This window comes from Falco rusticolus, chromosome 7, assembly GCF_015220075.1.
Source record: "Falco rusticolus isolate bFalRus1 chromosome 7, bFalRus1.pri, whole genome shotgun sequence".
Lineage (NCBI taxonomy): Eukaryota > Metazoa > Chordata > Aves > Falconiformes > Falconidae > Falco > Falco rusticolus.
This window is the reverse complement of record NC_051193.1, coordinates 63,639,950-63,666,699: the sequence shown is the minus strand read 5'-3', so window position 1 is coordinate 63,666,699 and position 26,750 is coordinate 63,639,950. Positions and strand designations below refer to the sequence as shown.

General features: G+C 52.4%; 1 protein-coding gene across 2 annotated transcripts; it reads right to left on the bottom strand.

Annotated features, from left to right (window-relative positions):
- Nucleotides 1-704: 704 nt before the first annotated feature.
- VSX2 (visual system homeobox 2) lies at nucleotides 705-25,988 on the bottom strand. 2 transcript variants are annotated; one of them, XM_037395702.1, is made up of 5 exons: nucleotides 25,365-25,988; nucleotides 24,003-24,087; nucleotides 21,015-21,138; nucleotides 3,475-3,655; nucleotides 705-2,496 (listed from the first exon to the last, which is right to left on the bottom strand). In XM_037395702.1, exons 1-5 carry the CDS (start codon nucleotides 25,804-25,806, stop codon nucleotides 2,102-2,104), a joined length of 1,227 nt encoding a protein of 408 aa, XP_037251599.1. In that variant the 5' UTR covers nucleotides 25,807-25,988; the 3' UTR covers nucleotides 705-2,101. The 2 variants fall into 2 exon arrangements, with proteins under 2 accessions (XP_037251599.1, XP_037251600.1); XM_037395703.1 differs by having other exon boundaries at nucleotides 705-2,433; nucleotides 25,365-25,981.
- Nucleotides 25,989-26,750: the final 762 nt, after the last annotated feature.

Below are 26,750 nucleotides of genomic sequence, written 5' to 3'. Positions count from 1 at the left end.
AGGTTTCAAAAGTTCATCTACTGTTTGTGCTCTTTCTCCATCCTCATCAGGTCAGTCCACCCTGCTTCTTGCCTCCACTGCATCCAGATTCTTTCTTCTCCGGGCTCTTCTTCCAGCCAGTCTCATCTCTTCTCATCCAGGCCCCCTGCTTTTTCCTGCTTCTCCTGGGGCCTCTCCTACATCCAGAACACACTCTCTCCCCTCCCTCTGCTTCTTCCAGGTCTCTTTTTCATCCAATGCTTCTCCTCATATGGTCCTTCTCTTCTATACCCCGTAGAGCTATTTAACTACTTAGCAGGAACCAGCCACAGCTGCACATTATCCATGTCAGCTAACCCACCGCCGCTGAAGCAAGCCCAGAGCTGTATATTATCAATGTTAATTAACCTGCCGCCTTTCCTCTATAATTCCTCTACAGTGACCCGCAGCACCAGGCTGTTCTGGATGCTGAAATGCCTCATTCTCTGATGTATGCCATGATGCCCAACTTCTGCCCCAGCAACAAGCAGTTGTCTTTCACCACAAAGGGAGAACAGCACCCAAGCCCTGTCGTTCTCCATGCCTGGGGGGTGGAGATGGAAACGAAGGTGCAGACCTCCCTGAGCCGCTTTGGAGCTCCCACCTCAGGCCACGGCCTGACATCCAACCCCCTTCTCAGCTCCGGCGGAATTCATCCTCCCTGAACATCAGTGACCAGACTCATACACAGTATTCCCATTTAGTTTTATTCTGGTTCATATCTTTACAGAAAATGGCACATAAATCACAGATGCTGGATGACTAGAAGTTGTTACAGCTCCATATCTCAAACACCTCAATACTGAATTCTTTTCTCACTGTATATACATTATTTACACACCATGGGCTATCATCTAACACGTCAAACGACTGGGGGACAAAGACAAACAAGGGCAGGATGGAGGGGCCTAACCGTTGACAGAAGAAAAACAGTAGCTCTGGGGAAAGGGTGCTCACAGCTGAAAGCAGGACAGAAGGGTCACCTGGAAGTCACTGTCCTACGGCTTTCGGGGGGGAATAGCACCTTACCGGGATGGGAAGGTGATGGTACCATGGAGTAGGTTTGGCTGTGTGGGTCTGCATGTACTCGTGTGGGGCAAGCTGGGATACGTATGTACACGTTACAGGGTGTAATCGGGGTGGGTGTGCATGGCTGTCATTCCCTTTAACACTCAGAGGGTGAGCTGGACAAATTTAATTCAGCAAATACATTGGGCGGCTGTTGTTGTCTCTCCTGGAATAATGTATTCAGTAAATAAATTTGCCATTCAGCCCCCCTGCAGGGGCGCAGGGCTTTGGCGTTCGGGGCAGAGCCAGACCTGGCTGTGGTGGCCAGCCCTGCAGGAGCCAGCAATGTGGGCTGGGGCCGCATCTCGGGGTGCCAGGTGGGACCAGGGTGTCGTGTCCACAGGCTAAACCTGCTTTTTCCTGCCAAATGGAGGCAAAACTCAACTGGTCTGAAGCTGCGGCCCCCTCCCACCAGACCCCAGCACCAGGTCTGCCATGGGCAGAAGGTGCAAACCACCCTGGATGGAGAGTCACCATGTCATACACATGCTGCCGTGGGCTTGTCCCACGTGGGCCAGAGGCAGAGGTGATGGCTGGGGGAAGGTGGTGGGTCTGCCTGGGGCATGGTGGGACAGGGTGCCGTGGGAAGGGGCCTGGGCAGCACTGGGGAGAGACGTGCACCAGGGAGGGCATGGTGGCAGGGGACAGGCTCGCTCAGAGATGGCAGATGGGGGCTGGGGCTGGAGCAGGAGAGAGCCCTGGAGCTGGTCAGCGAGGCCAGAGGGGCCCAGACCCTCCGTGTCCACTTGGGTGATGATGACGATGGGACACTTCCCAGTACCCCAAAAGGAAGGGGCGAGGGGGTGAGGAAGGCCCAGCGGGGCAGAGGAGCAAGGGGCAGGGGTATGCTCGAGGGGAGCAGGTGGGGGCACCCCTGCCAGGCAGCCCCAAATGCAGAGACCAGGGCCCTGCTCCCCGGCAGGGGCAGCCGGGGGGGCCTGGCGGTCCGAGGGGGAGCGCGGCCCCCAGAGGACACAGTGTCTGTTGGGGCTGGCTTCCGCCACCTCTTCCTCCCCTAGATCAGCTTCTCTTCCTTCTGCAACGAGTTCAACTTCTCCATCTGTCTCTCATCCTCCACCGCTGCTGCCTCCTCCCCTGTCTCCGGCTTCCTGCCTGGGGCCGGGGTGTCCCCGGCGATGGTCCCCAGGACTTTGGTGCTGTGCTCCTGAGCTTTGGCCCTGAGGGCAGCAATGCTGTTTTCTCTCAGTTCCTCCTGGGAAATGGTGGTTTTGGGATCGGGCCCCCTCTCCTCCTTGTCACCCTTGTCAAGCTTGGGCAGGGCCTGGCGCTCCACCTCCGTCTTCCTCCCCGCCTCAGCCGCTGCCTCCAGAGACTTTTTGTGCATCCCTAAAAAGAATTGTTGGTATTCGGGTTTAGAAAAGCGCCTGGGCATGGGAAAGCCATCTTGAACTGAAAACAGCAAAGATAAAGAGAGGCCAGAATTAAGGAAAAGCAGAAACCCTCGCTTCACGCAGCAGTCACGGCGAGGGCAGCCCAGGCAAGGCAGCTGCCTGCTGGGGCAGCCCAGCCTGCCATCCGTGGCCTCAGGGCTGCCCCAAAGCTCTGTAATCGCTCTCCCCTTCATTTCTTTCTGTGAACCTAAAGCTAACTTGTCCCCATGTGGGGACAAGGGTCTCAGACAGCAGCCAAGCTGCCTGAGCTACACAGAGGTTGGGGAGGGAGTTTCCCCCATCGCCTATTCCTGTGTCAACCTGCTCCTCACACAGCCCACCCCTCTGCCTCTCTCAGTTTCACACAGATGGAAGGACAGGACAGCCCACCGTCAAGAAGCCAGACACTAGTTTTGGGGCAGAACCAGCCTGAAAGGTCAGAAAGCGGGAAGCAAAGAGCAGGAGCATAGTAGGGTGGCTGCTACCTCCATGTCTGCACAGAAAACCAAGCGAAACCAGGCAGAAATGCAGCTCCCCCAGGTGCCGAGAGCAGAAGGAGGGAGCAGGGTGCTTGCACTGGGATGTGGGGCAAGGAGAGGGCATTTGAGGGTCCCGGCTCCCCACACAGCGTGACAGGGCTGGGGGAGTCAGAGTGGGATGACCTCCTGCCTTGGGCACCGGTGGGAGCCCCAACTCCAGGGCTGGGCACAAGGGATGCTCGTGGCACAGGAGGCCAGCCTGAGCATGGGGGAAAATTCCTGCCCCAGCCAGGTCTCGCAGGTCAGGATTCAAGGACCAGCAAGGGATCTGGGATGAGCAGTCAGACCCTACTGCCAAGGGCCACTGGGGAACAGGGGATGGAGGGGGGCGGGGCGGGGAGACCTTGCCCCACTGCCCTCCACCCATGTTTTCCATATGGCTCTGATTTCTCCCTCGCATCACCCCCACCGCATCTCGACCCGCTTGCCATCCCCCGTGAAGGTGGCTGCTCTCTTACCCAGGAGCCAAGGGGCGCAGGACTCCATGATGCCGTCCTTGGCAGACTTGAGGATGGACTCGGGCAGCGGGATGGAGTGACGTACCATTGCACCGTAGAGCCCGTACTCAGCCATCACGCTGCTCCTGCCCCAGCACTTCTCCCTCTTCCGCCATTTGGCCCGGCGGTTCTGGAACCAAACCTGGGGCAGGCGACAAGGAGGGACATGGGTTGTTTCTGGGGAGAAGGTGTGTCAGTCCTCTTCCCCCATGGGAACACCTGTGTGCTTCTGCAGCGGCATGAAGTCAGATGCATGGATGCTCATCCTGAAAGCACTGCGACCTCTTCCCCCACGCAACAGCCGCTGCGTATCTCTCCCTTCCTCCCTTGCACGAGTGGTGAGGGCCAAGTATGAGAGCAGGTCCCAGCCCTCTCCGCAGGATGTAATTAATTTGCCATCACGGTGTCTTTTCCTAGTGGCTTTTGGGTCTCGTGCCTGGGATTTTCTTTCATTATTTACTGGGTGTCTACGCTGCAGCACAGGGCTGCGGGCAGCGGTGCCTGCGGGGAGGGCTGGGATGGGGGCGGATGCTCGGGAGAGGTGGGAGAAGGGGGAAGCTGATCTGTGCGCTTCACCCTGAATTCCCAGTTTGAAAAGCCCCTCATCTTCTCAGAAAATTGGCAGAATAATCTCTGAGCTGTGACCTGGGGGGCAGCGAGCAGAGAGGCGGGCGGTGATGGTGGGGCGGGGGTGGGGGGGATGCTCGCAGAAATCTATTAGCGCTCTCTCTCCGATTTCCATTCCTCTTGTCTCCCTCGCCCTCCTCCCTCCCCAGCTCCCCTCCCTTCCCACCAAGCAGAGGCATCAGCTTTAGATGAAAAATTGCTTGAGGTCTATTCAGAAGGAGGCAAAGGAAGAGTCAGCCCCAGGGGCAGCCCAGGCCTGATTGAAAAATAAGTTAATTTCAGTTTGAATCGATGGGCCTCAGGCACTGAAATATCACGGGAAATTAAAGCAGCTGGTCCCCAGGGAACCACGCCATTGACCTGCGCTAATTAATGCCATGGAGTTACCAGGCCCCTCTCCAAGAGGCAGCCCCTCCCTCCCCACGGACACCCCAAACACCTCCTCATTTAACTAATTAGACTCACAGAAAATTGGGTGTTAATTTGTTTAGGATTTTTTTTTCTTTTCTATTTTTTCCCTCCCTTTCCCGGAAAGTATACGGCAGAATGGAAATGAATGGCAGGGTCTCTCTGGCAGATGGATGCTCGGGGTCACTCCGCAATCTTCTCCGACTTGATTGCTTGATTAGGTCGTTAGCACATTAAAAAAAAAAATTGCTTGCCGTCTGGCGCTGGCCTGATGAGTGGGATGAGGCGGGAATCGCCTGGGTAATTTATCTTTTTATACTGCAAAGAATTTGATTTCAATCTGCAGATATATGGAGGTGCCTTTGACACCTGTTTAACATTACAGAGCTGACAGCTTAACCCTCTCTTGTCCCCACCACCCGCAGCTGTGGGGGAGCTCAGGCTGTGGTGGGGAGCACTGGGGGACTGGGGCAAACCCCCACCTCTGCTGGGGGGACCACGAGACTGATGCCGCGGAGTGAATGTCCTGCTCCCAGCTGGCAAGGCAAGCTCATCTCTTCTACCTGTGCAGAGGGGAACTGCCAGAGCTGCAGGGCAGGCGGGTGGCCTGCTAGTGCTGGTGACAGCCAGCCTTGACCATTCCTGGGAGCCTGGCTGGCCTGGTCCCACAGGGAGCTCTGTGGGGTGGGCAGTGTGGTGGTCCCAGCGGCTGTGATCCCAGCTTCTCCCAGCAGAATACACTCTGTGCATGTCAGAGGGGATTTTACAGCCCAGCTGCTTCACCACAAATCACCTCCTCTGCATGATAAGCAGTCTGATTTACACTTTCATACTGCCGATATGTAACCCCTGGACCATGGATGGCTGCAAATCCACCTGGGCCTGAGCAATGACCCTCAGGAGCACACAGCTCCCTCTCTCCGCCCGTTCCTCCATGCCTGTGACACACGGGTCTGCCTGGTTGTGCGGTCAGCAGGATGCTGGCAGGGTCGCTCACTCCAGGCCATGTGCTCCTCCCACCCTCAGAGCCTTGGGACTGGCTCGCTCTGCTCCAGCCTCAGCACAAACCCCTGCGGTTCCTTCTCACCCACCAGACCGGGGTGATGGGGCAGCCACCCCTGTCACCTCCATGCTGTGAGGGGGCAGCTCACCCCAGCGGGGCCAGGAAAGGGACCCTGCCTGTTCTGCCCTGGATAAACCAGTCCAGTCACATCTCTTGCCACAGAACTAACTCCTCTCTGTCTTCCCTGGCTTAGGGAGAAATTCCTGCACAACCCAAGAGCTGGCACTGGCAAATCTGCCCTGTTCCGGGGCTGCAGTGACACCTTTCCATGTACCCAGAGCAGCCTGCAGGGCTTGGCTTTGCACAGCTGTTTTTGTCACCAGTTGCCACACAGGGATCTCAGCCAAGAAGAGATTTGTCCATTAAGTACCAAGTGGCTAACTTTTTAAACTCTCCTCAATCCTCTTTTACCCTGCTACCTCTTCACTGATGCTTTTGCCACCTCTCCCTTTCCCCTCCCTCCTGCCTTGATGCCCCAAACATCTTCTCCCGTGCCTCATGCTCCCCTGCCCTTCTCCCCACCAGGTCTCAGCCTGCCTCAGCTCTGCCCACTGCCACTAAACCTGCTGCCCTGCAGCATCCCCTTTCCCACGGCAGGGCCACGTGAATGTCAGAGCCAGCAGAAGCTTTGCCAGCTGGCAGCCTGGTTTTGATTTGAGCTGATGGAAAATTTTCAATCAAAAAATGCTGATTCAATCACACAGGAAAAACTGCATCCGGCCAGTGGAAGTGTAATCAAAATTATCTATGACTTTCTTCTGAATGCTGTATTTTAATCTCAGCCTCCTAAGACATGCAGAATCTATGCTTTAAAGCCAAATGGGAAAATCAAAATGACATCAACACCTCAGTAAGATCATTCTGAGATTTCCCAAACCACTTTTTGTCATTTGACGGGCTTTTCCTCTTGGTTTTCACTAGGAAAAAGGAAAATCTGAAATCCTAGTATTTCTAGAAGAACAGAAATCAGGAGGACTGACCATCTTGCTTTAATACCAGGAGCCCTATCTTCATCTCAGGCATGAAGCTGCGTGAAACCAATGGTGCTCAGTGCTGAATATTGCTGGGATAGACCCCAGCCCACACCTCTGCCACAAGCCTGTCCAGAGGAGCTCAGAGGGAAGAGCTCAGCAGGGCAGTGGCAGCCCCCACGTCATTTCAGATCAGCAGAATTATTCACCGTGACCTGTTCTTGGGATTTTGCCCTCATTCAGATGGCGCTATCAGTGGGGATTTCTTTTGGGAGAAGATCTCACTGCTTGCTTCAAGTTTCTTGATGTTACCAAAATTTTCCTGTGCCTTGATTCTGAGCTGAATTACACATCAGTTTTAGCAATTCTGAGGTATTTTTGGCTGTGTTGGTACATCAGCTACAACTTCCAAGTATGCAGTTATGTATTATTGGCACCTCACTTTTCCTGGAGAGGGTTTTGCCCTTACACTTACATTTTACTCATGGTTTTGGTATTCCGTGTCTTCCTTGGCTGCTTGTTGTCTTTGCTTGGAGATGCCTACTGTACAACTTCCTCTGGCTCTGTAAAATTCAGTCTGCTTCAAGCGATGTTTAGGTTTGTCCGCGTTTCCTCTTGTCCCTTCCCATCACGTGTATCAGCTCAGCTTTGTGAAATGCTTTATTGACATGGCTGTGTACCACATGCCTGCCTTCTCACTTGCTTTCATCTGGCTCTTTGTTGCACAGCCCAGGGTATGGTGAAAAGACAGCGTTTGTGCTTCCACCACTTCATGAGCGATGGTGAAATCTCGTGATTAATTTTAGAATGAAGCACATCAGATGTTTGTACAAAGCTATCACAACCTGATGCACAGAGGTGTCTTTTGGGCCAATGTGCTACATCTTAAGATGATTTACAGCTTTTTATTATCACACAAGCACCTTCTGTGAAACATGGGAAGCTTGTTCCAAGAACCCTATCCTCAAAACATGGACAACAGAGTAAAGAGGACAGGTTTGTCTTGCTATCCACCAGATGAGTTAGCATCTAAGTTCAGGCCATGCATGCACGTTTGCTGTTTAGCAGCCCAAAGCCCTCTCCTAGGCTGCTCCTGAGGCTCTGCAAGTGCTGTCCTTGGCACACCAAGTGCTGGATCTCGGACAGTCACTGCTGTGGGGAGCCGGGGCAGCAGCCAACCACACCTCTGAGAAGGCTGCCAGACACCCTCCGTGCACCAGCAGCAGGAGAAGGTGATGCTCACTGCAGATTGCATGCTGCCGGTTGGGTATGCCTGCACACCCTGCAGAAACCACAGGCTCTTCCATATCCATGGATTTTGGTCTTCTAGGCATAGAAAAGCTGCAAGACCAAAATCCATCACCTTGCAAAACCTGCTCTCAATTTAAAGCAGAAAAACAGAGGGTGGTAATGTAACACCTCTCTCAGAGAGGACCTGCCCATCAGCTCAATGTCTATCATTTGGTTAGAGCTGAGCATCACACTCCAACCCCACTGACCTGTCTCCTCCAAGAGCAGCCACAGTCTATGAGCCAAGAGAGCAGCAAACACCAGCACCTTCAGTGTCATCTCCTGGATCTTTGTTCCACGTGCCTGTTGTTTTGAGGCTCCCTTACCAAAATCAGCAGTATTGCAAAGCCTTATAAATGGGGATGTTTTTAACCTTAATCATCATCCAGTTCTCACCCTCAGTGCCCACTGCCCAAAGCAATTAAAAATGAGGCCCTTTGTGCTCCACCACAGGGTTGCAGCATTTCAGAGTCAAGACTGGCAAGGTTATTCTTGCCAGTTCCCTCCTCTGAACCACAAATTATGATGGATACTTCTTTGGATTATTGATGATGCAGAAGAGCAAATTGTAGTAGTAGGAATCTCTCATTTTGCAAAGAGACGTGAGACTCGATGTGTCCTTGTTATTCGCATTCATCATGTTAGTTAGTTTGTTTACCTAATCAGCTCCTGAAACATTGTCTGCTAAAGAGAGAAATCGCCCTGAGGCTGGCCGTGAGCCAGGGATCTGAATTAGCAAAGGGATGTTTTAAAGCATCTAGGGAGTTACTGGGTATTGTTTCTGTATTGTTTCAACCTAAAATTTTCACTGGTTACACTTGTCTTCTTGACTGCTACTTTTCAAGCTGGGGCACACAGACAGGAGAATTGGTAGTGACCTTTTTTTGTCTTTCTAATTAAAAAATGTTATTTTCCCTGTCCAAGCATTCCTCATCTCTTAAAGGAAAATTCTGGCCTAGGTAATGGGGAATTTTTGCTTCACCAAATCTCACACGCTGCCTTTGACATAGCATTTCGACAGGAGTCTTTCAAATAACGAGCAATACGGAGCACAGGATGGTCCCAGCCCGAAGCAGTGCACGCTGCAATGTCCACTAGATGGCCACAAGCAAATGCAGGTCCACACATGCACAGGCACACATGCATGTCCACACATGCACAGACACACATGTACAGGCGCACATGCACAGACACACATGCACGTCCACACATGCATGTCCACACATGCACAGACACACATGCACATCCACACAGGCACAGGCACACATGCACAGACACACATGCACGTCCACACAGGCACAGACACACAGACACAGACACATGGACACACCAGCTACTTGCCCCACCAGCACATGCATTTGCCAGGCTGCAGGGAGCAGCCACACAGGGCTGTTGGCAAGCCAGCAACTAAGGCAAGGGCCAAAATCCCAATTCCTCCAGCAACAACTCTGAGACCATGTCCCCTGCCCATGGACTAACAGCACTTCTTCCATGCTGTCTGATAATTCCCCTGGAGCAAACCTTCAGCTTCAGGGAGCCAAGCTGTCACTCTGTACGATCCCCGAAAAGAAGCCATTTCTGAAACTGAGCTCTTCAAGTGAGGACACAGCAGAGAAACCCTGTCCTGCCCAGCCAGGCAGCCTGGGAGCTTTCTGAACTTCTGTGACATTGCCTTGGGTTGTAATCTGCTGTCATGGTCCCACCTGATGTGATGGTGCTGGTGGCTTTCTGACCCAACACACCCGTGTCCATCCAGCACCATGCCCTTCTCCCAGGGATCCAGACATCTCGGGCTGAACTGTGCAGAAGCGGAACTTCTCACATTCATCCACCAGATCTCTTCCCTCTGTAGCATTTACTGCCATGGAAAACATTCAGACATCTACACCAACACTCTGTAGTTGCTTTTGTCCCTTTCCCCACCGTGCTGCTTTGGACTGATCCTCTCTGTAAGCACAGCAATGCATCGGCACAGAGGAGCTGTTTCTCAGTGCAAGCTCCTCACACCTCTGTCTGCATACTGGTTTCCCCTCTTCTGGACTAAAAAAACCTGGTCAGACCCACCATCCCCCTTACAGCAGAATGCTGGTCCTAAAATCATGCCCAGCAGCATAACTGTCACTTCCCCACTTGAAGCTCTTTGGTGGGTCCTGCTGCAGACCTCCAGCTCACCCCCATGCCCAGGACCTTGCTGCCATCCCAGCACACAGTTCTTCCTGACAACTACACATCTCCCTTTCTACCGTCTTTCTTTCCAACGCAAGACTCTACAATGAGAGCAGTCAAATTGAAAACTTCCTTTGAAAAAACAGCTGTGTTCTCACCCTCGTATCGGACAGGGCTGGTGGCCCTGGCAGGGTTGCATCTGAGGTTGTCAGCACTGCAAAGAATGGCCTCATACCTTCCATGGACCACGGCCCCGTCTGCACTTATGGGCCCTGGGGCTTTTTAATGAAGTGCCACAAGAGTGTAAGGTCTGACTGGGTTCTGGGACTTCCTCAAATCCCTCCCCTGTAGCAATCACTTCGGGAAAGTTTCCTGTCCCCTGGCTGCTGGTGGAGACTGCACCACTTGCATAAGCCTGGAAATGGTTTACTGCTGTCTTTTCAAATGTAATGTCAAAATTATGGGCACCGTTTATGGTGACATCACTTTCTATGGCTGGTGTAAAGTGGGTATGAAGCTAAATGAGAGCAGTAAAGGTTGCACATGGGCTGCATGGCTGATTGCAGGACTCATCATCCCTCCTCTTACTAAACACTGGGAAAGAGCTTTCTGAGCTCACATTAGAAAGAGCTTTTCCCATATACAGCATGGCAAGAGCCCTTCCTGGTAATAGCTGGCATCATGTCTGATGCACCCAGCTCACAGGTCCAACCAGACATAGTGAGATGAGCTCAGTGAGACAGGGAGACAGTACTTGTCCCTCTCAAGCAAAGACACGATGGTTCATCCAAGCTTGAGCCTCCTCTAAGCTAAAGTAGCACAGGGCACAATTGAATATGAGCTCAATATGGCACGCACAAAAATGTACATGCTATTACTGTGCCACATGCCACCAGTCCTGCTGAATTGTGCTCTTAAAAGCACTATGCAGGCCAAGTATTGCTACTTATTGCAATTTATCTGACTTTATGCAGCCAAAGCTGTAAAATCCCTTTTGACCAGGGAAGACATCTTCAGCTGTGTCCCCTTGGCAAATCTGAGGTTTTCACCTAGCCTTGTCACCTCATGTGGTGACATGTTTTCTCACTTGTTGTAACCTTCAAAGAGTGGAGAACATCATCAGGTGTAGGGCTCCCACCTTCCCCAAAGGAAAAGTGTGCACACAACGTGCATGGTAGGTATAGTGAGATCAGTGGTTCAGCACACGCTTGATCTGTGCAACACATCTGCACAGCAAATGCAGTTTGAGACATTGATTTCATCACGGCCAGACCATGATGCCAGCTGACCAGCAGGTTAGCTGGAGCTACAGCTCCATATAAGCTGCCAGATGCTGGGACATGGCAGATAAACACCCAAATTCCCCTTTTCCTAATGCTAATTGAAAACCAGGAAAAACATCAGGGTCGTGGGTGCTTCATAGTCACATGAAAGCTTGGTGAGAGTGCACCTGTCATCCTAGTCCACACAAACCCAGGGAGATATTTGTCATTGTCACAAAGGGTGATACTGCACACCATCCTTTGGGTGCTCACAATGCCTGGCTCTGTTAACCAAGCTGCTATCCTGCCTGTGTAATTTCATTTTGCTTCCTTTTCCCCCCTGTTCTGCAGGTCCTCTGGCACAGAGGAAACTTTAGCATAGGTCTTCATAAGCAACCATATGCGATGAACCCTGTGACCATGTGGGGACATACCATATTATCACTTTCGCGTTACAGCAAGGCAAGACAGAGCACTTGGAGAAGAAATGTCACATTCCCTTCATGGTGCTTTTCAATGGGCACCGAAATCAAAGCTTGGGATGCCAGCCTTCCTCAGAGGCTGTGGAGCACTGCCCATGCTCTGGGGCTGTCCCTTGCATGCCAGAAGCAGCTGGATGTTGCCCTTTCCTTTATTAATACACACAGAGCAAAGGGCAAACGTGTGCTCTGGGGTTTTCCAGAAAAAAATGTAGGAGCCAGAGGCTGTGCACCAGCAGGAGATGGTATCTACAGCACTACCTGGTGCCCACCGCTTCCCAAGATAAGGCTTTTGTAGGGGGCAGCCCACAAAGCCCCCTGAGGGCTACAGCACAGGCTCACCAATGCACAGGAACTCTTGGTGCGTTGAAGCCTTAGCTGGAAGATACCTACAGAAATGTGTTATGTATTAAAATATATTGCAACATGTTGTAATAAGTTCCCATGCAGCAGCTTGGACTGAGCACCAGAAGGAGAAAGTTGTAGTCTTTTACAATCTTCCCTTAGGAAGATACATGGTAAGGATGTTGTTTGCAATTACTTGCCTCATGCAATAAGAGATATCTAATCACCCAACCTCAGCAAATCCTTCACTAGGCTGTCGGGAATCTGGGGAAGGAGGAGGACCACCACAGCCAAAGACCCAGCCAGAACCATGCTCTGTCCCCGACCACCCCCCAAGAGGTCAGAGCTGGCAGTTATGTTGGCTGCACTGGGGTGGCCCTTCAGCACTCTACTCCTACCATGTGTCTGCTCCTACCTCTACATGTACCTCAGCCCTGTATACCCTTAAACTTTTTTTGTAATTGATGACTCCAGGAGTTTTCACATGACACCTTACAGCTGCAGAAGACTCTTGCTGCAGGCCCTGGCTGCTGCTGTGGCACTGACACCTGCAGCCAACACTGTCAGCTTGGGCTAGTGCGCGGCACAGCTAATGGTGTGACCTGCAGAGCTGGCAACGTGCAACCCGCTCCTGGACGCTGCTCGCACCAGGGCAGCACACCGAGCTCACCAGGACATTCCCAGGTATCCCCCATGCTTAGTTCATCCAAGCCAAGATCACCCAGGCGGGGACCCTCCCTCAGTTGTCACTTAGCCACTGAAGCCTTGATCTCAGTCATGGTCACCATATAACCTCAACAAATTCACAATCGTCTAAGAAATGGTGGGGTACTGTAATGGCAGTCATGGGGGACTCTGAGTTGGAAGGATGGCAGTGAAGCCAAAGATCCAAAGAGACCTAGAGATACCAGAAACCCCTGGTGGACATAAAACAAATTATCTTGGAACAGTGACCGGCACAGATAGTCATCATGTACATTTACATGGATGGGTTGGCTAGATCCTTCCAAGGGGTTGTTTCCCAACAACACTCGTGGTTCAGCCCCCAGAGGTGAGCCAAGCAGTGCCTTTAGAGAGGAAAGAGTAGCACGGATGAGAAGGTACTTCCCTGCTGACCCTGCAGCTGCAGGTGAGTTGGAACTTCCCAGAGGCATGGGTGGGCAGCCTGGTGGCACTGGCCTGGCTGAGCAACACGGGTACAGGCTCACCCAGCCTGGCAAAGTGCTGCTGCTCATCCACATGGTAGCAGGTTAGCTCCAGGCAGGCAGGAGTCAGTTAGCAGGTCACTTCTAGTCAACAGAGGGACATAATCCCCATGTTTATGAATGGGCAACATGCATGCCATGGGCCTTTCTATAAGCCACAGGAAGGTGACCAGCTCTAAGCAATGCTTCACTTGTGTTTCCTTGCTAGGAATTTGCAGAGAAAGCTGCAGCTGAAAGCTCTTATAACTACTAGCCAAAGCTTCAGCTCTGCCTTTGCTCAGACAGTCAGGAGCCTAACAGAAACCCACTGACACAGAAAGTAGGGAGAAACTGTGCTTCTCACACTCGGCAAGTCCTAAGCCGAACACCTCTTGCTGCTCCCAGGGCAACACCACTGAGAGTAGACAGAAGAGCACCTGATGCTTTCTCACAGCCTCAGATCAAGGTGGTCTCTAGAAACCACCTTTGCTGTAAGATACTGTAGCAACAGTTCATTCTCCAACTCGGTTTCTCTTTCCTGCTCCACAGACAAACCTGCCAACCTCACACGTGTGGAGATCAGGGTCATCCGTAAGTCTGTTGAGGACTAGACTTCTCAACACTGCACTGGCTTGCAGAACGCCACCCACAAAGAAGGGCAAGGAAAAGGCAGAGGATGTTCGTGCTGCCAGAGAAGAATCAGAAGAACTTGTTGAGATCTATCAGGGTAAAAGATAAACACTAGAGAGAAAAATAGATCCATTAAGAAATAAAGGGGAGAGTAAATTAACCGTGTCTCTAAAGTGCCTCTGTTATTGAACTGTTAAAAAAAAATCTCTATTCAAAGTCAGGAAAGGAAGAAAACTTTATAATAAAAGGTCATTAAAGGAAAACCTGAACACACAGCCATCAGCTGGTCCCTCTGCCAGGCATCCTAAGGCTGGAGGGGAATTAACTATTGAATTTGCTAGGCTGCCAAATTATTTCTTTTAAATCCGTTGTGAAAAACCACAGCAGTATCAGAAGAGAGAAAAGAAAGTTCATCATTAAAAGAAGGAGTGAATGCAAGTGTTCCCAGCACAGAGATTTCAGGTAGATTTCCAGACGAGCTTAAGCGATCGAGGAACTGCGGCGCCTAAGCTAACTTGGAGAAGCATTACCCTTAACCTACTGTTGTTAAGAAAATAGGGGGATAAACGTGGGGAAGAGTTGTCACAGCCTGGCATTAAGCCTGCAGAGCCATTCCTCATTGTCCTTTGTCTTTGCCAAGGCACTCCGATGCAGCAATGGGCTACAGCACATTTCGTTGCCTGCCTGTCTTTCCTCTCACAGGGAGCTTAAGTGCCCCAGCACTTGGGGGTGTCTGATCCTTGGTGACGGCATCTCCAAACCATGGAGAGATTGAAGGAGCTGTCGCTGTAAAGCCCCATCTCCCTCCCGATATGGTGGAGGAGCACACCAAAATCACACTGTCCTTTATGCTGCGGCAGCCAGAAACGTCTTGCAAGGAACAGAGCAAAGGCAAGGATGGGTGAGTTTGGTTTTATTTGGGTTTTTTTGTCCCATACAGAAAATTGGCCAGTGGCTAAAGCTGGCTGAAGCAACTCAGGGACTAAACATAAAGGGATAAAGTGGTACCTGGGTATACAAAAAACTCATAACTCTATAGCTCCATTGCTGCACTGAAAAAACACCTTTTAAACTGCATCTACAGCCCCAGCTGTAGCAGAATAAAACCCACAAGCTGGGCAGGCAACCTGCACCTGAAGAGATGTTCCCAGCCCTTCATTTTCCCTCCTGTATCCTGCCACATTTTTTTCCTCTGTCCGAAGACTTTCCAGACAGTAATCCCTTTGGGAAGGAAGGCTTGCCTGGGCCCCTGCTCTTGCCCATCACCCAGCCCCTCTGTTTGCAGCTCTGGTAATTAACTTGTAAACAAAGTTCTAGCACATGGACTGAAAATGGGCCATAGATAAAGGGTAATGAAAACACTCCATTACAGAAAGGGCCAAATTAAATAACTCTTAATTGAAAAATGGAAATGAATATGAATTTAGATCAACTAAACAAGCATGTTATTGAAGAGGCAGCAAAGTGGATGAACTCCTCACGTACCAATTAAAGACATGGAGGCAGAGATGCACCATACGCCATGAGAAACACTCATAATAATATTCTCACCAAGCCAGTAAGTTTGATTAGTTTTATTACTCTCACTTGTACACTTCCTACATTTCTAAAAGCATAGGGGGAGTTAATGACCCTTATCTGGTATCACACTGCCATGGCTCGCCCGAGTGCTCAGTAATTATTGGCAAAGGTAGCCAGCACTAGCTGCTCAGCTCTATTTCATGATTAACTTCTTGCAGCATTCTTAAAAAAAAAAAATTAAAGTATTGAAATGGTTGGCTCATGCAGCAGCAACACTTCCAGCTTCTCTATCACCCTGATAATGTACCTGCACCCACCCTGATCGCTCTGCTGATTTCCCTCCAGCTATATGATCTCCATGAAGGTGCTGCATAGAGAGGTGGGAACCTGCTGGCACCGCGCCTCGAGCTGGCCTTTCTCTCTTCTAAGCGTGTCACCCAAAGTTTTAGCAAGAAGAGACAGGACCTCACTTACTGAGAGTAATAGTGACGAGCATAAGCTTTGAAAAAACACCACCACCACTACTTTCTGCAGCACTAGGAAATCCCTTGGTGGCCATTCCAGGCACAGATTCAGGAAAGGTCAGCAACTGCATGGAGCAATCAGCCCCATTCCGCGTTTACACCGTGGGATTAGGACCACAACTCAACGCTGTGCAGCAAGCAGGAAAAGCTGGTGGCAGAGGGAGAAGACAGGGCTGCTAAAGCGGCATAAACCAATTTTTCCTTCACACTTTCTATCTTGTTTCTTGAGGGGACTCCGTGCATTCACTCCTGAGCTCTTGCTCTGTGCAATACAGGTTCCTCGCACCTTTCCAAATTACGTTCACCTCTAAATACAGAATGTTTTTGCAAAACTGAAGCAAGGTAAGCCTCTTGTTATGAAAAAATACTCTTGGTACAAATGCTTCCCTCCGAAGGGCCATCCCTCCTGATTCCTCCATCCGCATTCAATTCCTAAAGGGCTACACAGCAATGCTGAAATGTGTTAATCTGATGGAAGCTAAAACAATACATTTTCAGTTAGGGTTTTAGTTGGCTTTGGTTTGTTTTTAGCCAAAATTGACCCCTTTAGCTGCCTGACAGAGCTTGCTGGATACACAGACAATCCCCACTCCTCGCACATAGCACCAGCATCTCCTTGGGGTTCCTTTTGCTTATGTGAGTAATTTTACTTGTGTGAATAATTGTCCCAAAATTCTTCATCCACATGATTACCATACAGTCATTTAACAACAAGAACTGACAATTTTTAGAATTTTTATTCTCTTTTTAAATTGATTAGTTCCCTTAAAAGGTAAATCTAATGTCCCCACAATGGCAGTCAAGACCTTATTTTTTGGAAATACTGATTAATCAATTTTTTGGATCAGTAGGAGACATACTGTAATGACACACATACACAGTCGTTTCAATAATCCCAAATCAAACTGTTACTGAACTTTAATATTGCAGATACTGGTGTTCAAAGTCTGGAACTGTCACATAATAAATTCAATAGGGATAACTTATCTAAAATCTACACATTACACTTAAGAGCATCTGTTATGAGGAACACACTGATTTAAGTCAGGTGTCAGAACACTTGTCAGCTTAAGGCCATTTTGAATACTTCAATTCATCTGTTAAGGATATACTTCCCCACACGAACCTACTTCGCTCGCCTGGACTTTACAGAATGGTCTGTGTTTATTCTAATAGAGGCACTTCAACACTTCTGAGTATTCTTTCAAATACATTGATTAATGCAGTCTTTTTCAATATCTTGCAAAATGGCCCCAGTGACACCTGGTCTGACTTGTGCAAAGTGTCTCACTAGGGAAATTAAATTCTTTTCCCACATTGCCCAATGAGAGGATGCTCATGTTCCTACCAGGAGCAGTCAGCTCTATATGGGAGGAAGATGCATGCAATGTGGAAGAGTGCTGCCTTGAAAAAAAATACACTTTCATCCTCTCTTTAAATGGAAGGTTTGAATATTTTTTTCTGAATCCAATGTTCTCTCAAACCAATAACTTTCTCGGCCTCTGATGGCTATTTGTAGTGTTCTGCTGAAGGTTTTACATGCAAGCAGTTCCTATATATCTTTCTCTCAATTGCACTCTTTGAATTTCACTTTCATATTGAATTTCATAGGTGATTTACTTTCTCTTTGACTACTACCTCCTGAGAAATAATTCCATGAATGAAAATAAGGGGTAGATATCACTCTTAGGTGTGGAGCCAGTTGGAACCCACAAGAAATGCTGTAAAAGTCCACAGCATGTGATGCTCACAAAAATCTAAGAAAACACTTTCATTAATGACCTACAAGAGGGAGAGAACAATGTTGAAAAATGGGAGGAACTGCAAGCTACAATGAAAAGGCAAAAATACAGAACTCCTTTGAGCAGTTAGAAACTCCTGCAAGAAAAAAAATAAATACCGTGGCATGAAATTATCAGTATCATGAAGAAGAGAATAAAGATTCATTGTCAGCTGTCTCTTCCAAGGGGCATGAAATGATGCTAATAGATTCAAAGCAAGATTTATTTCACTTGTGCAGTTCTGCTGCAGAACTTCTTGCTGCAGTATATTAAGATATTTACATGTGTTCAGAATCCCAGGGGGCTGTCAAAGTACTCAGTGAGTATCACTAGGTAGCTGCCCTGCTCTCATATTCTTTTCCAACATCCACCTCTTGCCAGGCTCACTCAGGGCTGGAACTTAGGGCTGGTAAGGCTGTTACTATGCCTGTTAGCCACAGTTAATAAAATGTCATAGGAAACCCAGAACACTGAAGGGACAAAAAAAAACCCCAAACTGTCTAAAAAAGGCTTGAAGTGGCTGAATTAGATAAATAGAAAGAAGTAAATATGGAAGCAAGTAGACCAGTGCTAATCCAAGGGTGTTTCTGCAAGGACTCAGAAGTCCAGCTGAACTGCTGTGAACACACCCCACCTGCGGCTGCAGGCATGTGGTCCCTTACCTCCAGGAAGACTGGCAGGCACAATGGGCTTTGCAGAAGAGCAGCCACATGATTAAGACTAGCGTGAGATTTATGAAGAATGATTTAAGAAAAGATCATCACAGCTTGCTGAAGCGATGACGACAACCAAAAGTGACAGTCAGGAGAAGAAACAGCTTAAATGTATTTCAAGAGCGTGAACATCATAGCAAGGGGGAAAGAATTAGACTTGTACAAAAGGGGCTAAAGTCAAAAAGGAACACAAGGTGAAATATCAAGAAGCATGACCAAGGCTGGGAATCATCTTGTCATGGCTTGTGACACACAAAAAGGTACGGACAAGGAAACTTCATAGAAGATGTGGTAAGGGACAATCAGGTGCTGACCCATGGGAAAGATCAGTGGTGCTCGGGACTCCTACGTGACCCTGATGCTCACTCTCGCAGGATGCTTGTGCTCTCACACAACAGATGCCACAGAAATTCTGCTGTTTGTCATGAGCAAAAGTGTTAATCACAGGCACTTTCTCCTAGAATATGTGCACCATCAGCAACATGTGATGTTCAGAACAGCCACATCATGGGGTATTTCTGCTGTCCAAGTCTAACATGATCTCTAGGGCAGAGGAGTCACAGTAAAGAGCGCTCCTTTGGTTTAAAAACTGCAGCACAGAAAGAGCAGGCAGTTGTTCATTAGCCAGATGATGAGTAACATGCTGGCAGCAAGTCAGTGACAGCTAAGATACGTTAGCCACTATTTCACTTCCAAATCAGATAGAACATTAGAGCGAGACTAGAGTCTCAGCACTAGCAGGATGCTCCAGATGCTGAAGCAGTGCATGCAGTGTCCAGCTCTGCGCTGTCTGCCACAACATCTCCCTCCACCTCACCCCTATGGCCCTCAGCTCTGGCCAGAGAAATGGTGCCTCTGCAGTTCAACATACACTGTGCCACTAGATGAACCTCTTCCTTGGAAAGGTCCGTTATGGGAAACCAAAGGATATTCTTTCCAGCCCAGCATCACATGGTGGGTACAGGCAACACTAAACTCCAGACAGGTCTCTCCCCTTTTCACTTGATGCTCTACAGGGTTGCGTGTGCAGAAGTGACCCTCCACCCAGTTCACTCTCTCTAGAGGCAAAGCATCAGGGCCTGTTGCTCAGAGCAAAATCCTAATATGTCAGGTAGGATTTCAGATGATGGGCCATCATTTCTGAAGACTGGTGGAAATCCTGCCAGCATGCAGGTTATCTACAAGCTGTTAGGTCAGCAGGAGTCCTGCCAGCACAACAGGATAAGAAGAACAACTTGCTTTTATAAAAACATCACTCTTGATTGAGCACAAGAATGAGGGCGGTGAGAGGGGGGCTCAGGACTGAGGGGAAAAGGGCTGCACTTTTGTTTAGGAGCATCTCCCAGTCCCTGCACAGGGTCATGCCTCAGCAGCTTCCAGCATCAGTGTTGTCTTGCTAAGTGCCCTCTGAGCTACCTTCCACAGACTGGGAGGTGCTGGGCATGCACAAGAGACTGAGCAGGAGAAGGAACCAGGGAAACCAAGATGCTCCCAACACCACGTGGCACTCAGGCCAATGCCTCTTACAGAAACTCCTGTGCAGCAGGCACAGAGGTGGCTACTGCCACTGTGCAGGGGACCAGGCCAGTTTTCACCTGCACCAGCAAAAATGGGTTCCAGGCTTGGCCATTACAGCCCTGCGCCTTGTGCAGCCGCCTGGCGGGAGCAGGGCACAGGAAGGAGGGAGGCAGCAGAAGCTGCTGGAGTCCGCCTTTGTGAACGTCACGTTTGTTCTGTCCAAGCACACTGTGCCTCCTGCGCTGTACACAGCAGCTGTACATCTTCTCTGGCTTTCGGGACTGTAATGATTGCTTGCATACTGGCTCCATGCACACCAAAGGCTGGAGCTGGCACAGCCCCGCAGCTCAGGCTGCTCCTTACCACCGGAGGATTCACCACACAGCGGCGATACTCCACACCACCTCCTTCTACCTCCTCACAGTGGCACAAGAGGACTGGCATGCAATTAAACCCCAAAACATTAAAAATCATTAACAAAAATTATCTCCAGAAACTTTCAGGGAAGCTTCACTTGAAGAGGCAAATGCAGTGAAAGTGCAGAGATGGTGCAAACACCTCACTGGGACTCACCCATCATTCCCACACTGCGGTCCTAGCTGCCTACAACATCCCTGTGCATCCTCCTGTGCCCAAAGGAGCAGAGATGAGCTCTTCCCTTCCCACACTGCCCACCCAGACCCGGTCTGCAGGAGGTTGTCTTCTTGCCTATGCCACCAACACCTCGAAATGCTGTGGTCTTTCCTTGCAGACCAGCTCCCCTTCAATGATTTAGGATTCCCTCTGTTATGCATATCCCAAATCACTGGTACAACACACCAACGTACAGCACATGTCGACATGCAACAGATCCGAATCTGCCAAGATCTGGCTGCCTACCCATTGAAAGCAGGGGAGTAGACAGCCTGGGGAGGTTTATTCAGAGCAGTGTCAGCCCTCCCCTGCTGCTGTCTTTTCTTCAGGGAGGGATGAACAAGGCTGAGAGGAGCAGGATAAGGGGGTTCAAGAGATATGATTACCTGTATCCTGTCTTCTGGCAACTCTGTTTTCATGGCCAACATCTCTCTAGCATATACGTCAGGATAGTGGGCCTCGTTGAAGGCCTTTTCCAGCTCCTCCAGTTGGTAGGATGTGAAGATTGTCCTGAGGGGAGTAAAACTCTTTGATCAAAAAACACAAGAAGAAGCAGCAAAGCTGATGAAGAGTCAGAGACAGGGACACAGAAGCTACAGAAACCTGGGTAACCTGCAAACACATAGCTTTTCCCCCATCTCCCATGTTTCTGTGCGCAAAAGGTCAGGTGCCAGGGTGAAAGGAGAACCAGAAAATGCCAGAAGACAGCGCTTTGAACAGTTACAAATCACCTTCCCTTTCAGGGACTTGCCTCTGGAGACAGTCCCTTCCCAGCAGCGAGCACCCGCAGCCAGCGGCGATGGCAGCTGCTCTTACATCTCAGACTCCGCTGCCTCTCGTGAGGGTCCTGGGGGTGTCCCTCTCTCAGAGCCCCCCTACAACAGCACATCCACCCCTGGCCTGGCTTAAAACCACCCCCCTCCTCCTCTTGCATCCAGAGGTTTCTTAACCCTTTGATAGTCACACTGAGATAAACCAGCATCCCCCCAGCACCCTGTCTGGAGAGGTGCTGAGCCCTTCCCCAGCTGCCAGTCCTCAGCCTCTTCAATTTCCATGAGCAAATAATCCTCCTCGGGAGCCCTGGTCCTTGGCTGAATCCTCCAAAGGTTTTATCCACTCTGCTCCCCACTGCTTTTCACTAGTGTCAGCTCCCTTCCTCTGCCTTCACCCTGCTGGCTTCCACTCCGATATCCCATTAGCTGCTCCCTGCCAGTTTGCATTACCCCATTATCCTCTAGAAATCCTCCTGGACCGCCCTGGGCGGGCAGCAGCCCAACCCGCCTCTGCGCAGCCAGTTCCCGGCTTGGGACAACCAAATTGAAAAATCAGCAGCTGGAAAGCCGAGACGGATGAAAGCCCTTCTCCAGGGGAAGGATGAGAAGTCTTGGACCACTTCCACTCCCCCGAGGGTTAAAACTCCCACCTTCCAACCCCCCTGGTAAACAAAACGCATTTTTTGATTAGAAGCTAACAACACTCGAAGGGGGGGGGGGGGGGGGGCGGGGAAGAAGAATAAAAAAAACAACAAAAAAAAACCCCAACAAGGAATTGCAGCCTTTGTTCAAAGTAAACGTATAAATATATTATCAAACTAAGAAACATGTACCTCCCAGAAGGGGAAAGGAAAGAGGAAAAAAAAGTCTTTTTCTGAAATACATCTGAATTTCAGAAAAGCCCTACAATTCCAGAGAGCATAAACAGAAAATCTCAGAAATATCCTCCGCTCTTCCGAATCGAAAGGATTCCACCAGATCGATAACGTTACTAACAAAAGCAGCATGCAAATGCAAGGGACCTGCCTGCAATCAGACCCTCCTTTAAATTCACTCTCAAATCCATTCTCTTTTCAAACAGTTTTCCTTCAGCTCCGAAAAATCTGTGAACTCTAGGGACAGCAGAGGCACATTAACTCGTGTATTTTCTCTCTGTCGGACCGCAAAAAAAATAAAAATAAAAAATCCCATTTTGATCCAGTTTAAATTTCAAGCCTTCCCCTCCACCCTCCTCCGACCAAAGCACCAAAGCCCCGCAAGGCTCACTGGCGGGAGGGTTTTACCTGGCATCCAGCTGAAGTTTCCCCCTTTTAGCTCTCACCCCTTTCCCTTTGGCAATCCACAGTCCACTATCCCTTTCGGTGTTCCTATCCTGCAGCTATCTGCAGACCAGTGGCCTGTCACCTCCCAGCCCTTTCTTGGTACTATAGGTCTTAACCGTTTAGTGCAGAATACACAGCTACAGCTAGATGTTGCAGGTCTGTTTCTGTCCAGAACTGAAAATAAACCTGAATTTCGTTTCCTCTCTTCCATCCAAACCGCGACCTGTACACCAGCCCCTGCTGTGTTTTCACCCAGCCCTGTCCAGTCCACAAAGAAAACGAACCCGTATTTACCCGAGAGCACCCAGACTGGAGCATTTCCCGGGGGAGGGACCCCGGGTTTGGGATGAGCCCTCCAGACCAAGCCTCCTGTTGCACACCCATAGCAGGACATCCCCTGGGATGCTCGGTCTCCTTCTGCGCCGCATCCTGCTCCGCTTTCACTGGGGCATCTTTTAATCCACCCTTCCCGCATCGCGGCAGGATTGATTTAATTATTCCTAAATCACCCTCGGTGGATGGTGTCTGGCCTTCCTTTGTCCTGACCCTCCGGCCACAGCAATGCCAGAACCCAGCACGAGAATTTTCGTTCCTATTTATAAGGTGCAGGCAATCCAGCTGCATTTTAACTGTGGGAGAAGTCAGGCAAAGTCTATTACCCTGACCCTTCCCGAGGGGAAAGCGAATCCCCTCCGGATCTCCCCAGTGGATCTTCGTTTCCTTAACCATTTCACCAGCTTTTTCCAGCTTCTCTGCAGGCTGTGTCTGATTCCCAACTAATCTATCGGCAAAACATTTATTTATAAGTAATAAAATACTTAAATAATGGATAGAAAATGTCTCTTGCTGGCAGCCAATATTAAGATTGCAACATTAAGATTGGGGATGGGTTTGATTATTTTGGACGGGTTGATGCTAATTTTTTCTCCCCTTGAAGACCGGTGATCCGCATCCCGGCCAGATGCTCCCGGGCCGCTTGGCTTCGCGGCTCGGGATACCTGGATCCGCAAGCAGAAAAATGAAATAAAATGCCACCTGTGGCTGATGCCCCCGCTCCCTACAGGCAGGTCCCCAAATCCCGTTTATTTTGGATGGGGAGAAAGAAAAAAGGAAAGGGCCCTGGGGAGAAGCCGCAGGGGCGCCGGGGCTCTCGGGTGGCCGGTGCCGGGAGGGGTATTGCTCTCCGGGCCGGGGGACGTCGGGCCGGCCGGGCTCCCGGGTGTCCGGTGCCCTGGGGAGGGAGCGGCGGGAGCCGGCGAGGGGGCGGCCGCTCGCTTACCTGTGCCGCCTCTTCTTTCGTTTCTTGCTCTGGTTTAGGGAGGATTTAGACATTTTCCGGTCGCTGGAGGAGACATCCTCGGAATCTGCGGAGAGACAGGCAGCGGCGGTGGGCTGGGGCTCCCTGCCGGCCGGAGACCCCCGGGTAGGGCCGGGCCCGGCGGCTTCGCTCCCTCCGGCGGCTCCGGCCGAAGGTTTCGTTGCGATCGCGCCGCGGACGGGGCCCGCCGCTGGCCGCTCCCTCCAGCCCGGCGCGGCCCCAGCGCTGCTCCCGCTCCCGCCGCCGGTGCCGGTCCGGGCGGCTCGGGGCGATCCGCCCCCGCCAAGGAAGGCTCCGGGCCGGGACCGGGCTCCCGTTCTCCCCACTTTCCCCCGGAGTCGTTTTGCCGGGGCTGCCGTTGTCTCGCTGCTAAAATGCAGAGCCCCGCAAGCTCAACAAAACCGTAGGAAAACGGGGCCGCTGCAGCCCCCTCCCCGCCGCCGGGCACCCGCGGCCGCCTTCCCCAGCCCGGGAATCCCGGGCTTCCCCGCAGAAACACCGGAGCGGGGAGGGAGAAACTGAGGTTTATGGAGCTACCAGAAAAATAATAATAATAAAAAAATTATCCCGGGAGGACCGGTTGTCTGCCCGTGGCCCCTCGCTCCCCCGGGCTGCCCCGGTCGGCCACGTTACGGGCAGGGCGACGCCGGCTTCACCCCGAAGGAGCAGCCAGGGACGGAACCGGGACCCGAATGCCTGTGCGCGCGGCTGTGCCCGCGGCAGCCGGGGCTGGCCCCGCGCTCCGGCCCGCTCCTGCCCGCGGCGCTCCGCCACCCGCCCGGCCCCGGCGCCGTGCCGCTCGGCGGGCCCTGCTGCGGGCGGGGGCGGCGGGCACCGGGCACAGCCCCGGCCCGGCACCGCCTCGGACGGCCCCGGCCGCTCACGGGAGGAGGCTGGGGGGTGCCCCCGGCGCCGGGGCCGGGCGCTGCCGCCTGGCCGCTCCGGGGGGACCCGAGGCAGCCTGAACGCGGGGCCTGCGGGCAGGGCTGCGGCCGGCCGCTGCCGTCTAGGGAAGGGACGCCGAGCGGCCGTAATTCCCCGGCAACGAGTTGGGGCCGCGGAGCGGTCGCTCCGCCGGGGCTCCACGCTCTCCGGGGCCGGGCGCCCCCGGCCGTGCCACTGCACCGCGACCGCGGCCCCGGACGGAGAAGGAATACTGTGCCGGCCGGCCGCCGTCCTCCTCCTCGGGACCGAAACGAAATCGCCGCTCCGCCGCCGGGCACGGGGCCTTCCGCCGGGGCGCCGGTTGCCGGCGGCTGCCGGGGGCTGCCGGCGGCGCTGGCGGGGCGCGGCGGGGTCCCCGGGGAGCGGGGACGTGCCTACCTGAGCTGGCCGTCTGGCTGCTGTCCAGCTGCCCGGGGGCCCGGGCCAGGGGCTGCAGGTGGACGCTCTGGGGGTCGGAGAGCACCTCTAGGAAGGTGGGCTGGGTGTAGAAGCCGGGGATGCCGCCGGCCCCCAGCAGCCCCATGCCCACGCCGCCCACCCCGGCGGGGCTGAGCACGGAGCGGGCCGCCAGCAGGTGCCCGGCGGGCAGCGAGTCCAGAGCGGCCCGAGGGTGCGACGGCGGCTCCTTGTTCAAGCCCAGGATCTCCTGGATGCCGAAGCCGGTGCAGCGGGGAGGGGTGGGCCCGGAGCTGGGCTTGGCCCCCGCCGCGGGGGGCGGCGGAGGCGGCGGCGGCGGGGCGGCAGGGGCGGCGGCCGCGCCGTCGGGCTTGGGCTTACCGGGCAGGCTGGGGGCCAGCGCCGCGCCCGCTTTGCCCGTCATGCTGCGGCCGGCGGTCCCTGGTGCCCGCTCCGGGAATGCCTGGGAGCCCCCGGCTCAGGCCCCTTTTATCCGCCCAGCCGGGAGCCCGAGCGGGGTCAGAGCGGCGCAGCCAATCACAGGGGCCAGCCGCGATTAGGGATGCCAAAAAGCCGGCACCGGCGGCGGCGGGGCCGCTGCTCGGCGGGCTGGGGCCGGTGCCCACCGCCGGGCTGGGGCCGCCACCGCCCCCGCGCCGGGAAGGGCCGCCCCGGCGGGGCAGGCCCCGGCCCCGCGTCGCCCCCGGCCGCGGCGGAAGGTGGGGTTCGGGGGGCTGGGGGCACCCGCGCCCTCATAAACACGGCTCCAGCCTGGCCGCGCACGGCGCGGGGCACCGGCCCCGGGGGAGGGATGCACAAAGCAGCCGCGTAGGGAAGCGCCGGCATCCCGGCCTTTTCGCTCATCCCGTCTTCCGAGATAAATACGTGGCCAGCAGGGAAATAAGGGTGCAGGGAGGAAACCTAAGGATTAAAGCCGAGCAAGCGTTCCTTGAAAATGTAGAGCTGGAAGCACCGTGTGCTGGAGAAACACCCGGCTTCATGCTGTCGGAGGTGGTGAAACAGTCGCTTGGCCTCGCCAGACACCCCTGCCCGTGGGTTTCTGGGCCACACGGTTCTTCATTAACCTTTCACCACCCGTGGGCAAGATGCCACGCACCTCACACCTCGTCCCTGCCAGGCCTACCTCGACCAAAGACATGAAACGAAGAGGAAGCCTGAAGTACCCCCTGCTTTGCTCAGCCCGAGGCAGCAGCTCCACCACAGCATGTGCCTTGGGAGTGGTCAATAGTCCACAGCGTGGCCCCTGGAGTCTGCTCGTGGGAGCCACTTAATCCATGGGACACCAAGCCTGGGCTGGGACTGCAGCTCCGGATCAGCACAAAAAGCTGGTTTTCCACCTCAGCTCTG

What these genes read in the sequence shown, in the direction of transcription:
- VSX2 (XM_037395702.1), bottom strand. Translation starts at nt 25,806, where the DNA reads ATGACGGGCAAAGCGGGCGCGGCGCTGGCCCCCAGCCTGCCCGGTAAG. An exon ending in CGAAAGAAGAGGCGGCACAG is followed by an intron (nt 21,139 to 24,002) that starts GTAAGCGAGCGG and finishes TACTCCCCTCAG; the next exon opens with GACAATCTTCACATCCTACC. An exon ending in TGCCAGAAGACAGGATACAG is followed by an intron (nt 3,656 to 21,014) that starts GTAATCATATCT and finishes CGCCTGCCCCAG; the next exon opens with GTTTGGTTCCAGAACCGCCG.